The sequence below is a fragment of the Gymnodraco acuticeps genome, unplaced genomic scaffold, assembly GCF_902827175.1.
Source record: "Gymnodraco acuticeps unplaced genomic scaffold, fGymAcu1.1, whole genome shotgun sequence".
NCBI classification, from domain to species: Eukaryota; Metazoa; Chordata; class Actinopteri; order Perciformes; family Bathydraconidae; genus Gymnodraco; species Gymnodraco acuticeps.
In genome coordinates, this window is record NW_022992251.1 from 1,013,214 (window position 1) to 1,028,052 (window position 14,839).

The 14,839-nt window shown below is 41.4% G+C and overlaps 1 protein-coding gene across 3 annotated transcripts in view; it reads right to left on the reverse strand.

Annotated features, from left to right (window-relative positions):
• sec24b (SEC24 homolog B, COPII coat complex component) overlaps window positions 1–14,839 on the reverse strand; it is a 46,306-nt gene that overhangs the window by 15,761 nt on the left and 15,706 nt on the right. For 2 of the 3 annotated variants that reach the window (XM_034206856.1, XM_034206853.1), the window contains 12 exons: window positions 14,667–14,769; window positions 8,713–8,839; window positions 8,213–8,322; window positions 7,364–7,476; window positions 6,881–6,999; window positions 6,270–6,325; window positions 5,618–5,824; window positions 4,845–4,898; window positions 4,551–4,674; window positions 2,693–2,851; window positions 1,941–2,114; window positions 249–359 (listed from right to left, as the gene is read on the reverse strand). In XM_034206856.1, the coding sequence (XP_034062747.1) occupies window positions 249–359; window positions 1,941–2,114; window positions 2,693–2,851; window positions 4,551–4,674; window positions 4,845–4,898; window positions 5,618–5,824; window positions 6,270–6,325; window positions 6,881–6,999; window positions 7,364–7,476; window positions 8,213–8,322; window positions 8,713–8,839; window positions 14,667–14,769 (1,457 nt within the window). The remainder of the gene's footprint in view (window positions 1–248; window positions 360–1,940; window positions 2,115–2,692; window positions 2,852–4,550; window positions 4,675–4,844; window positions 4,899–5,617; window positions 5,825–6,269; window positions 6,326–6,880; window positions 7,000–7,363; window positions 7,477–8,212; window positions 8,323–8,712; window positions 8,840–14,666; window positions 14,770–14,839) is intronic. The other variant, XM_034206854.1, reaches the window with a different exon arrangement.

Consider the following 14,839-nt stretch of genomic DNA (forward strand, 5'->3'; position numbering starts at 1 on the left):
TAGAAGGGGCAGGTAAAATAAGATTTTCTTCTCCCTGCTCCTTTCCACCATGCGCTATAAATAACAAAAGCATCAGAATAAAATCAAGAGTATAACGTGTATAATAAGTTATACTATGACCAAGATACTGTTCACTTAATGAGAAAAGGGAAACTAAAATAGCAAAAGTATTATTTTTGCACATGATATTGAAAACAATTATACTAAAACATATTAAAGCCGTGTTTTAAAAAAAAAAGCAGACTCACCCATGTTGGCCAGCAGGCAGGTGATGGCCTGAACATCCGCTCCAGCGTAAACCTCACTCAGCTGACTCACCACCGGCAGACACAGAGTGTGCACCCGGATCCGCCTTTTTCCTGAAGGGACAGACAGATAAATGATCAAGAGATAGTTATACTCCATTAATAGAAACAACATGACTTTCTGTCCTTCTACTATCAGTGTGTTGGAAAAAACGTAAGACACATACCCTTGAAAAGTGTTCCGTCTCTTATACAACAATATACTCTTCATTTCAATCACCAGTGTGTCTGTGTTTCTATTGTGTTATACTCTTAAAGGTCACCTATCATGCTACTTTTAGGCAATAGCTTAGGTTTCAGATATATACAAATATATAAAAAACATGTCTATGAAGTGTTTTGCTCCAAATACCAAACAGATCACCCATTCTAGCCATGCCTCATATCCCTCTATTTCACTTCCTGTTTCAAAAGTGCTGATTTTTGGTATAAAGCTTTAAAAAATTGATTAAAAAAGAGGAGGGGTCTGAGCTCATGCGGGACCCGGCAGCTACTGTCTAAACTAAATACTGCCGTGATGAAACGCCATATCATGGATTATCAAGGATTCTCTCTGAAACAGTCTGGAGTTCAAAGGCTTTCTCTCTCTCTCTCATTTCAGATATTACGTCATATCGGACGCAAATCTGGATCAGCTCCGTTGTTCCCTTTTTTTAGAGATTTGGGTACGGAGGAAAAGAGAGAGGGTTTTATTTTCTGACGCTGGGTGAGTTCCCTGACGCACCAGGGACACATGTTGATGTATAAAAGACATCAAGAAGTGCATTTTAATAGTAATAATAATAATATATCTTATTTCTATAGCGCTTTTCTTGAACCCAAAGACGCTTTACATTTGGGAGGGAGGGTAAATGGTAAATGGACTGTACTTATATAGCGCTTTATCCAGTCTTTAAGACCCCTCAAAGCGCTTTACATACTACGTGTCGTTCACCCATTCACACCCATTCATACAGAGCAGTGTATGTTACTCTAGGACCTAACATGCATACACATTCACACACCGTTGGCCATCGGGAGCAACTCAGGGTTAAGTATCTTGCCCAAGGATACATCGACATGTTGACTGCATGGGCTGGGATCGAACCCACAACCTTCTGGTTGAAAGACGACCGCACTCCCTCACAGCCACAGTCGCTGGCTGTGACTTGTTTGTAGACAAACAAAACAAAAACAAAGCCAAAAAGAAACAAAACAAAACAGAAAAGCAGTCAGGAGGAAGTTGGTTGAGAGGGGGGGGGGGGGGGCTTATGGATACAGAGTGGAAGAGGTGGGTTTTGAGGCGGGACTGGAACAGAGTGAGGGACTCAGACTCACGGAGGTCTTGGGGGAGGGAGTTCCAGAGCTTCGGGGCTGCCACAGAGAAGGCTCTGTCCCCGAAGCTCCGGAGTTTGGCCTTGGGGATGGAAAGCAAACCGGCTGAGGTGGATCTGAGGGAACGAGGGTGGTTGGTAGAGGATGAGGAGGTCATTTTGCATAATAGGTCCCCTTTAAATGCTGAGGGTTCAAGTAAAAAGATCCATAACAATATTATTGTGAACAATTGACTTCGCCCACTGATCCACACATTTTTATTTTCCATAATCCAAGTGCGTGTGTGAGTGTGTGTGTGTGTCTACATGTGTGTTTGTGTACCTTTACAGGATGTGTAGAGCAGAGCCGCCTGGAAGCAGGCCAGAGACGAGTCGGCTAGAGAGTCGTCGATGGACATCTGGACCGCGAAGGCAGAGTCGGGGTTTACGTTAGCAAGAGATAGAAGGTCGGTGGAGCGCACAAAGAAGTTACCGTGGAACGTGTGGATCGATAAACCTGAGGGAACACCAGGAATACATCCAGAGTCAAACACAATGTTTGGAGAATTTAGAGAAGATGTTAGAAAAGTCTCCCTGGTCCCCGGCTTGAGCTTCAACCTCAGGATCCATGTATCTGTGATCCTCTCCAGAATGGAAGTAGCATCACATACAGAGCATCAACTAGTTCCTGAACAGTGTCCTTCACATGCTGATATCCAAGAGAGGGAGTTACACAGTCACAAGATGGAGGAATAGAAAGCAGTCTTCAATGTTTAGTTCAGATTAGCTCCACGTCAGAAATGAGCATGCTTGATGTCTCTCTCCATAGAGGCTGAATCATCATGTTAATCACAGAGCTATCATATGCCTCAAACAGTCCTGATGCTCTTCTAGGTAATCACACATCCTGTCATGTTCACAGCTACAGTTGGGATACCTTTGTTATCACGTTACTCTCAGATTGGAAGAGAACATTCAGTATTTTCCCAACAGAAGACCACCTCTAAAGCAAAAACATACGAGCTGAATCTAAAAACAAAAAATGTGTTGCCACTACAGCAGTGTTAGCAAACCGAGCTCCTGTGTGGTTGTTACCTTTGGTGCATCGTATCCTCATGACGGCCTCGAAGCCGATCTTCCTGCTCAGGTACCGCTCCAGATCTCTCTGGAACTTCTCCAGCTGAGGCGGGTTCTGGATGTGATGGAAGGAGGGGTAGTAGAAGATGCTGCCCGCAGAATACTTGGACATACAGGCTGGATAGGAGGAGAGGGAAAATATACGTTATTATAAGAGTGATACAAAAATCACCAAAAAAAAGGTCATCAAACTTTTTCTCTCATGTTAAAAAGGAATAATATAAAATAAAATTGTCTAAAAGCTCATATACTCTGAGGAACAACCTAAAGTGGAACATTTAAAACTGACTAATCTAAGAGAGTAATTTGCTTTAAATATCAGAGTGTTCAAGTATTTTCTCGCATATTTGTGAATTTAATTTAAGACTTTTAACCGTTTTTAAGTCATTTGTGATTTTCTTTCCATACATTTTTTTATTTTAATAGAATTCATAGAATATCCATGATAAAAAAAAAAGCTTACATCCTAAATCAATAACATGTTTATTTCTGGGAGTAGTACCCCTCTCTCCTGGCTCTGTAAATATTGTTTAGTGACTAAAATGTTTAGCGTTGTAATGTTAGCTCAAAGGAATACTCCATGGTAAAACTGTCTTTTGAGTATGAGGTAAAAGAATATGAATTAAGCTTCGACAAAGAGATGCAATTATGAGGCATTACTTTTTACCAATGGGATCAACAATGAGGATATCGATGCTGCAGAAGTACCGTTTTAAAAAGACGTTTTAATGCTTTTTGTATAATAGTTCTGGGGATCCATTTGTACTGCTTTGAATTTGTGACTTAGACAGAAAGACAAGGAGTAAACCCTCCAACAGTTATTCAGTTATATTCAAGTACTTTTTAAGTGTAATAAAATGCATTTGTTGTTTATTAACTGATTCTGGTCTGCTCACAGATAATACATATGTTTATAAATGTAAGGATAAACAAACCGAGATTTAAGTGGTACATTTCAGAGAAATAAGAACTTGTATTAGACAATTTGAGTTTTCTTCTCATAAATGAGTAACTGTTAGAAAGACTTTTTTGTACAATGTGGAGTTTCTTTAATTAAATGGACAACATGAATCAATAACACTTGTTTGCTTGGTAGTACACCACTCACTTGATCTGTAGTTATTGTTTTTTTTTTACCCACAATGGCCCCTTATACATCGTTATAGTTTCTCAATATATGACAATGACAACACCAATATTGTTTTACTCTGAATAACAGTTCAGATAAGCGTCCTCTTCCCACAGCTCATGGCCATGTTGTGTTGTTCAGATGTTTAATAATTAATTCTATTTAGAGGTGCCTTTCAAACAGTGTTTCTGCCGGGGGGGGGGGGGGTTGTGTGATGTCACGTGACTTGAATTTTGAATTGAGCCGTCCCTTATAGATACTGACCGTTTCTCAGTGTCGAGTAAAGCTGCTCCAGAGCCACTATTTCAAGCATACTACGTCATCGAGTGGCGCCGAAGGACTGTTTAAATGCATACATGTGCTACCAAGCAAGCCTCCTCGACTTTGAGAAACACCCACCATCTCTTTACGTATTAGTGATGGGAATTCCTGGCTCTTTTTAGTGAGCCAGATCATTTGGCTCGGCTCACTAAGAAGGGCCGTGCTCCACTAGCCCCCCGTCAAGGATCCCACCACACTCCTTTGCCCCTCCAACAGAGGGGTGTCCTCTTCTCTCGAATTATTAATTTTTCAAATGACGACAAGACGCCCCCCTGGCGGAAACGCTGCTTTCAAAAGCACCCAAGGACACCTTACAATTCATAACATATTCTAAGGAAAGGTTTAAGACAGTTGAGGTGTTCTTACCCAGCGAGGCGAGGTCAGCGTACTGAGAGCTGAGCAGGAACAGATCCACTCCGATCTGCTGACCCGAGCAGTCCAGAGCGAACTTCTTATAGAAGTCTGTGGCCGGGCCGAGGTGCTGGACGCCCTGCAAAGAGACACACGTTACAACAAATCCTCCAGATCCACTTTCAGAGGGAGAGAGGAGAACTACTGGGCTTTAGGGAGTTCTAGGGAGCTTTTAGTCAAACTACATGGTCTACTACAGGATGGAAATCTGCACACTGGGTCAGGGTTAGGTTTTTTGTTTTTATTTACTTCCAGCTTTTCTTTTGCCCAAAATTCTGAAACAGAAGCATACGTCGGCTCTGCCTGAGAAACAAAAGCACATCTGTTTTAGTTCACCAATGCAGAAATACTTTACTAAGATAAAAACATACAGAACAGATGATCAATACATCACAATAAACGTTTCCTCGGCTTCTCCATGAATTCTCTTTGTCTAAACTGAAACGTGAGATCCAATTATGACGTCAATCCCTCGCTATAATAACAATAATACATTTTATTTATCAAGCGCTTCATCAGGTGTTCAAAGACGTTTTACAGGCGGTAAAAATAAGATAAAAAATGAAATTAAAATCAAGCAATAAAACAACATTTATCACAAACACACAGCATTAATCACACATTTAAAGCTAGTCTGAAAAGCTGATATTTAGTCAGTGTTTTGAAGGGGGGGGGTCAGTGCAGTCTCTGATGTGTTGTGGCAGTGACCCAACACGTCAGAAAACACATTAAGGGGCTCGTTCTATTCAAAAAATTAAGTTTGCTGGTAAAAATGGTAAAAGTAGACCCTATATTTAGTTTTTGTCTTTGTAATGTTTTGTTATTATTTATTTTGTCCTGTCCTGTTTTGGTTATAATTGTGGTTTGAATATTGTACGCCTTCAAGTGCAGAGCGATTATGTTTGGCTTGTCAATTGATATACAATAGTAGAGACTAAGCTGAACACTAGTAGCTTTCAACTGTTCAATCTAACCTATCAATGTACCACACAAATCACTTTACAACGTCCCCTCGTTCGTACCTTGCTGCTGGAGCGCTGGTTGGGGTCCTCTCTGGACAGCAGTGCTCCGGCCCCCAGCGTGGGCAGCTGCGTCTGAAACACCGTGATGCGGCCCCCGGTGGGCGACATCAGCTTGAAGGCAGCCTGTAGCGCCGGGCCGAGAGCGCTGTGGGTCTCTTTACTCTGACTGAACATCCCGGGGAGAGACGTCAGCAAGTCCTTCACCAGCTGGGAGGGGAGAGGGGGGGGGGGGAGGGAACAAGATTCAAAGGTTTTATTGTCATATGCACAAAGCTACAGTGTAGAAATGGCAATGAAATTCTTCTGACCTGAGCTCCTCCAACAATGCAACATATTCAAAAATACAAAATAAGAAATAGTGCAAGAAGTCTATACACATGTCAATAGAATATGATATGTACAAGAACAGAATATGAAATAATGTATATTAAGACAACATTAAATACAGTTTATTGCGGTGATAACTATTTATAGAAATAAGTAGATTGCAAGATGACAAACAGATGAATGTTTATCGGGCAGAGCTCAGGTGTTTAATAGTCTTATTGACAAGAGGGGGGGAAGAGATAAGGACGAGAGAATAATAAAGGAGTGTGATTGCACAAAGTCTGAATGTAGATATTCATGAGCACAACAAAAACTAAGTGTTCACCTCCTTGCTTTCCTTCATGTTCACCATCAGACTGTCATGAGACGGGATGAAGATGTCTGGAAACAAAGACAACACATCTGGATCAGAGCTGAAACCTTCATTTGGCATTACATTGATAGATATTTATTTATTTAAAACATTATTAAAGAGATGTAGATAGCATTATTTTAAAAAAATAAGACACCGCTGAAATAAATAAGGAGATCCGTAGCTGAGGGATAAAACCATGGACGTTTGTAACTTTCGCAATTAGTTCAAAATAGTTTGCAGATCAAAATCAAATCCATGCAATCGATTTCAGACCATGACACTCTTTATGTGAACATGCTCTAAAACACCAGGCAGTAAAATTAGTTATTTCAAATTATAAAATATAAACAATTGGGGAAAGCCTGTGTTGCAGCATACTGAGTATTACAAAATACATAATGCTTCCATAATGTTACTGTGATTTTTGATTTAATTAATTCAAAAGCTTTTAAAACCTTTTGTAATGTATTGATTGAACTGTCTCTCAGCACACACAGTTTATTCTGGACGTTGCTGCCACCTACGATAAGAGGGTTAAAAGCAGACGGAGTGCGATCTAACGCTTCGGAGAGCAGACGTACCATCGATGTCTGAAACCACCAGCATCTGCGGCATGGACAGACCCTCCTGCAGGTTGTAGAAGTGGATGGTGCTGTCGAAGGAGAGGAAGCCCACCCTGGTGCGCGTGTCTCCTGGTAACCTGAAGGAGGTACAAAGACTTTATCAGAACTGATTAAGAGAGTGTGTGAGTGTGTGAGTGTGTGAGTGAGTGAGTGAGTGAGTGAGTGAGTGAGTGAGTGTGTGAGTGAGTGAGTGAGTGTGTGAGTGAGTGAGTGAGTGTGTGAGTGAGTGAGTGAGTGTGTGAGTGAGTGAGTGTCAGACAGACATACAGACAGACAGACAGACAGACAGACAGACAGACAGACAGACAGACAGACAGACAGATATATAGATAGACAGACAGACAGACAGACAGGTTTACAATTCAAGTTTCAAGTGCTTTCCTGCCAACTCATCAAGCAGCCACATGTGTGTTTATTGTATCTTTTATCAACAGCACTCACTTATCCATGTTGTCCAGGAGAGATTCACAGAAGTACTTCAGGTATCCCGACTCCACGGCGTTGTGAGAAACATCGAGGACGAACAGGTAGGCTGCCGGCTGAGGAGGCCGCAGCTGAACACACACAACACAAACACACAATCAGTGGGGGGATAAATGTGGATCAGAGTACTTCATTTTTACCTGGAGGGAAATAGATTTTGGTAACAGTTGATCCATTTGAGAATCAAACCAAAGATACAGTCTGAAAACATTAGACAGAATGCATCTCTATTTGGAAGCTTTTAATTCAGTTAAGAGTCTCACTGTTTTACTTTCCTTGTTTAATAATTTCCCTTCTTGCCTTCAGATGTTTTACCATCAACACACGACTGCCCTCTAGTGGACAAACAACCACACGACATAAACATTCATACCTCCACAAAACAGTGGAATTAATAAGTACACTATGTTATTTTGTCATGGTGTTCAAATTATGTTCATGTTGTGTTGGTGTGGTTTGGGATTGAGGGAGAACCTATGATTGTTTAGTCGCTGAAGTAAATAAATGATTCTATCTAGTGAGTGAGACAGACAGACAGACAGACAGACAGACAGACAGACAGACAGACAGACAGACAGACAGACAGACAGACAGACAGACAGACAGACAGACAGACAGACAGACAGACAGAGAGACAGACAGACAGACAGACAGACAGACAGACAGACAGACAGACAGACAGACAGACTAAATATTTGCTATCTGCCATGCTTTGTGCCTGTGGGCCCCCTCTACAGAGAGATGGTGAATCACAAATTGTCATCTCCTATATAATTAAGGTAAATAAAAACGGGAATGACGTCTCACCATGTAGTCCGAGGAGGCGATGAACTCCACCGTAGCGTTCTGGACTTCTGGTCTCTTATGAGGCTCTCCATACGACCTGGTGACCGGGTTATACATGAACTCATCTGGAACTGAAGGAGAAAGACAAAGGACAGCAGGTTTGACAACTGCAAATATATCATTTCATTATTTACTATAATATAAAATAAAGTAAAGAGCCCATTTGGGAGCAGCTCAAGTACTCTACTAATGTTGATACTTAAGGTACATGTCTTTGATTTTAACAACATGCTTTTTCTGTGATCTTATTGAAAGGAGGATTTTTACTTTTTTTTTAATTTATTTTTTAAAATCGTACTTTAGTGAAATTCCTCAATACTTGCTTACCAACCTCCTGACGACTTCACTAGACGTCTGTAAGAACATCTAGTGAAGACTATATTGACATTATTGAATATAGAGATTGATAATGGGATAACAACAGGCCTGGACACCAGAGTAAATCACGGTGGGACTTGTACCATCGTTGACCCGGTAGCACAGGTTGCACTTCCACCGGCGCTGATCCAGGAAGGTGACGAACGGGTTGATGTAGGTCCGACAGGAGCGGCAGCGCACGATGGTGTTGGACGTGATCACCGGTAACTGCTGCAGAGAGGAGAGGACAAGAGGAGGAACATACGTTAATACTGAGGGAAAGTGAGATTGTGTCTTAAAGATCTCCCATCATGCTCAGATATACAAGGATCCTTTTTTTATTTCCTGCTTTTTTACACATACTCTCTCCAGTACAGCTTAGCTCTGCGTGTTAGCGATGCTAATGTAAACAAAGACCATATTACGTCCAAAACACGTCGCAAATTGTTTGCTGATAGCAACGTTTCTGATAGGGCCGTGGATCCACATTTCCGATATTACGTCATATCGGACGCAAATCTGGATCAGCTCCGTAGTTCCCCCGTTTTTAGAGATGTCGTTACGGAGGAAAAGAGAGAGGGTTTTGTTTTCTGACACTTGGTGAGTTCCCCGACACACCGGGGACACATCTTCATGTATAAAAGACGTACAAAAGTGCATTTTGCATGATAGGAAACCAGTTAAACCCCACGGCAAAACGCAACATCTTGCAAGAAACAGCGTCTGAGGGCTTCTTAACCTTTAATAAACTATGAATGTATCATACCCACGGGAAGAAACTCAGCTTTCAGACAATATTAACAATGTTTAGCTAAACGAAACACAAGGGTAATAACACAGGCTCTGAAGTAGCCCTGAGCGAAATAATTCTAACGCAATTAGCACAGAACTCACGGTAGAAATACCCTTATTACTTATCAAATCGGCACAAACAAGACATTGATTAACAAACTGAGATTCCACAGATTCCAGACATATAAGTATCATCACTGAGCGATCAGAACTCTCGACAGGGGAAGCGAAACCAGACATCACACCACGTAGCTTTACGGAGGAAACCCGGAGATGTTCGTACCTATGCTGTTGTTCTGATCAAAAGTTGTGTTCAATGGCATTGAAACGAGAAAAATAATCCAATCCAATGGTTAATCCAATGTGTCTGTGTCACTTTGAAATGATTACTGATAATCCATCTTCATATTTATGTCAATAACGGAGATTTCATATTAGCTCCTACGAGAGTCTATGACAGCTTCCGGTTCCGGGGCATTCTGGCTACGCATCACTCGTTCACCAATGGGTAATGTTTAGGTGGATTTTAGGAACTTCCCCTCAATTCTATTGGCTCGAACGGTTAAAAAGAGGTGTCAATCAGAATTGAACGAGGGGGGCCAGAGATATGGAAAATGCAAGTGTTTTTTTTTCTCTAAAAGGTCAAATGTCACTTGTTTTGCATCAATCTTAATACAAGGTACTTATTATATGTTATGGTTTGGATTCATAAAGCTTTTAGTCCACCATCCCATCATTCAAGGGTGGTTTTCACTATACGTCGTTTTTTTGTTTTGGATGGACACAATCATTTACATTTCTTTACTATATTCAATCTGAATTGACTTTAAAATAAAAAACATCTATATTGATTCCGACTCTTCTACATCCAACTCACAGGTTTATCATTGCTTTGAGAAAAAAGGTTATTAATTGACCCCTTTTAGAAGTGAAGTTATTGTCATTTGTTCTGGGAATGTCATTTTCGAGCCTGAGACCTGAAAAACAGGCTCAGGGTTAACAGGTTGAGGCCCCGGCCACACGAGGACGAAAACGGTCATTTGCGTTACTGTTTAGTGTCATATAGACCGTTCGGCCACACGAGGACGACCGAATACGGCACTAAACGACTGCGGAAACGATAACGGGTCCCAAGGTGGATAGAACGGCATACGCAACGCTCTGGGGGGTCAAACGGCTCGGTGTGTGCGCCCTATACGATCATTTTCTGATAATGATGAGGCAATAGCGCCGCCTCTCCCCACCTCTGCTGCTCACCCCCGCGTCAAAGTAAACTGCACACTGAATTCAGATTATTTATCTTTCTCTCGATATGGACCTAAACGCGAGTGAAGTCTAATCTGACAGGACGGAGACACCTCTCAAACTACCTAAACTAGTTATAAATATGTTTATTTTTACTGGATCAGCTGCTGCATGAGACAGACACTGGCGCTGTCAGAAGAGAGGGAGGAAAAAGAGAGGCTCCATGTATTTTATTATTATAATATATAGATTCGTTATTCATTTGTTTTAAAGCTCAATAAATAACAAAGAAGACCTTTGACCGGCACTTTTATAATTTTGTCGGAAGATTTAAACTGTAATACACGTTGACTGGCGAAAAACTCTGCCCGGTTCCCTCGGCCCCCACCGTGGAGAATAAACGGAAGGGCAACCATGACAACCATGCTTCTTCGCTGCTTCTGTGGAGGAAGTTACAGCGCCACGTACAGACTCCTGCATATGTACTGCAGCTTCTCCAGCGGTTGGAGCTAAACGGAGCGGTCTCGTGTGGACAGACACTATCCGGTGAATATTGCGTGTGGACGGAAGCTTTTTTGCGATTGGGTTTGCCTTAATCCTATGCGTTTAGCCGTTTTCGTCCTCGTGTGGCCGGGGCCTGAGTTGAACACATTTTGCGCTTCTCATCGAGTGTCAATGTTGACCTTTTCTTCCACTGAGGAGAAGAGAGGCTCTGTTCCTGTTTCCTGAGGAATGTGTTTAACAGATCATTTGAACTGTTGTCTTGTTTCCGTCTGATGTATTCATGACATTGTTCTCCACACTTCTGCTGCTCATGTAGCGGCGTCAGCGAAACATTTTCTACATTTTTCTTCCAGTCGAATAAAGGCCATTTATTCTCGAGTAAAGCTGAGCGCTGCCATGTAAAATGTACAGAAGAGCTTGAAGCTTCATTCATGCCATACATGTTCTTAACGTACAAGTTCTTAATTCATATTTGAACGTTGTTATGCATTTTCATTGTGTTTGACTCCAGGATTTCTGCACAGTAGCAGATAAAGATTAGGCTACACTCAAAAGGTAACACATGTATAATACTATTTTGTAGAATTCGTTTTTTCTGAATCCTGTAATCCAAACATTTACCCAATAACTCCAGAGTATTGTGATTGCCAAAAGTCAAAATATGTTTAAATAAAGATAAATTATGGCGTTGAGCTTTTTAAAACAACATTTTCACTGCGTTAAAAAAAAGCAGGAGATATTTTACTTTCTTTGAATTATATAAAAAGTGATTTATTAAAAAAAGACGACCTAACTAAATCGTAATAATCACTTTATTCCAATTTTCTTTTTAGGATTATGACGTCGGCTAACTTGATGACAGACATTTAAAGCTTCATTAAAAAATCTGAATGGGAGCATCAAATATAAAAAAAAAACAAAGACATCTGGTGCATCTCCAGCAAATTCACACAAAAAAACGATTTAATCCCAAAGGAGACATGGTCTCAACACGGAGGTTGTCTTGCACAGATCATACATGGGTAGTAAATAAAAAGGACATTTGTTTTGGATCTACCGCAAAGCATATTCATAGCTTATTTTGATAAATAACCAGTGGTGCCAGGATTTAGAGGTGACAAGCTGAACTCAAGAGGAGAACGAATATCTGTTTTATAATCTAAACACAAATGATATCGAGCCCAGAGAGTTGTGTAGTGTGAAATTGGCAAACAGTGTTGTGTGAAGTGAGCGTGAAACCTGCGTCCATTCATCTGTGAGCAGGAGAGACTGAACAGCTGTTAAAACTAAAAACCTCTGTTGCAGGCTGTGGGAGCTTCCAGGTTGTGACCATTTTAAGTCTTTTAAAAGTATGTGTTTTGTTATAAATGTTTACATGGACTGCCCCCCCCCCCTTAGGGAAATTCATCCACAAAAGACACACAGGACGCTGCACTAGGTCAGAAACCAGAGGAGACTGTGAGGTCCACCGCAGACGGACCACTTTTGGACAAAATGTCCTCTCCATTAAAGGCAGCTCGTTGTGGAATAGCCTCCCAACTGAGATACGGGATTGTCCCACTCTCAATAGGTTCAAAGGTCAACTCAAAGAATGGTTGAGAAACAAACAGACGTGCAATCACCGCTAAATGTTAAGTGTTCATTACTGTGCATTGTCCCTGCCAAATAAACGATTAAATGAAATAAATGGATCTGTTTAACTTGGCGAGTATAAATCGAAGCTACATCATATTTTATTCAGCGAGTGCCTTTTAAATGGAGGCAAGAATAAACTCTCACTGCTGCGGTGTTATTTTCTCACGGTGTATCCCTCTTCTCCGTCACTTCATATCTCCTGACACCACATACTCTCACCTATCTTCCTCTCCTCCTGCCTGACCCACTGTCCCCGCAGCTGCTAAAGAATACTACGTTTGACTTAATATATGGAATGTTTTCATCACCGAGTTTTCAGTTAGTGGAATACTGTAATCGACAAACTGGAGGGTTCCCTCATTTAGGGTAAACAGTATGTTGGACCGTAGTAATGACTGCTATATCCATTCCTTGCACAATGAATGTATATATAATATCCTGCTTTATATTATGTTACTGTACATTTGTATTTCCACATATATTTTTGTAATGCTATTTTATTTCTATTTGAGATGAGAACATTTTGGATTGTTTATTTCTAGTTTTTTTAATTTCTCTTATGGACAACGCCTGGTCTCTTTATGCTACTGATACGCAAACAATGGGATCAATTGCTTCTTATCTTATCTATAACTTAAATTGTCCTGAAAAACAAGAAAAAACCTGGACACAAAAAGGTTGAAGGCACGTAGAGTGCGACAGGGAGCTAGAGATGCTGCAGCATTAGACAGTATGATAGGTATAATTAGGGCGCACACACACACACACACACACACACACACACACACACACACACACACACACACACACACACACACACACACACACACACACACACACACCACACACACACACACACACACACACACACACACACACACACACACACACACACACACACACACACACACACACACACACACACACACACACACACACACACACACACACACACACACACACACACACACACACACACACACACACACACACACACACACACACACACACACACACACACACACACACACACACACACACACACACACACACACACACACACACACACACACACACACACACACACACACACACACACACACACACACACACACACACACACACACACACACACACACACACACACACACACACCTGTCAACTGAGCGGTCCTAGCGCCCTTCGCATACAGCACACAAACACGCAGCCAAACACACTGCATTGCGCGCAAACAGAAAAATATATTTTTTTCCCCCCCTTTACACGGGAGTCCGGGACAAACAAAGTCCCGTACGGGACACGCCCCTTTTGGCTCAAATACGGTTGGCAACCCTAGGTATAATGTGTTTTATGAACATTTGTGTGTAAACAGCGTGTAGTAGACCCTTAGAAATCAAAATATGAACCTGAAATGTAGCTGACCTTTAGAGCAAAGTGAAAACCTAGCTCGGTTATCCATAACACTTTAGCTGAGTTAACTACACAGTGAAGGGCACATGTATATATTAGTACATGGGACTCCACAGTCACGTCTGATCTGCCAACACTCTCACGTCATTCAAAAAAGCCCTCAAAACTCACCTTTTGCCTTCAACTCATTATCTCCCCTCGCCCCTACTCCACCAGGCTCAGCACTTTTTTACTTTCGTTGTTATGTTTCTTTATTGGCTTGTAAAACGCTTTGAGCACCAGGAAAAGCGCTATATAATGAACATGTATTATTAAAGAAGGGTTGTGTCTAGATGTTCCAGTGTACATTTGGGAGTTTTAGGCACCTGCAAAATACTGTATTAGTACATGAGACACAGAAGGTATGTGTCTAGATATTCCAGAGTACATCAAGTTTGTGGGAGTTGTATACATATGAGACATCAGATCTTACCTGCAGGTCTCTGAAGGGGTGCAGCAGGAGACCCAGAGGGAGGCGCGCCTTGTTGAGCAGAGCCTGAGTCTGAGGGATGCTGGACAGGGTGCTCCTGAACGTACTGGTGAACGACGAGAGAAAATGTTTTAGATTGCACGCACGTATACAAATGTATTTCTTACTTTATTGTT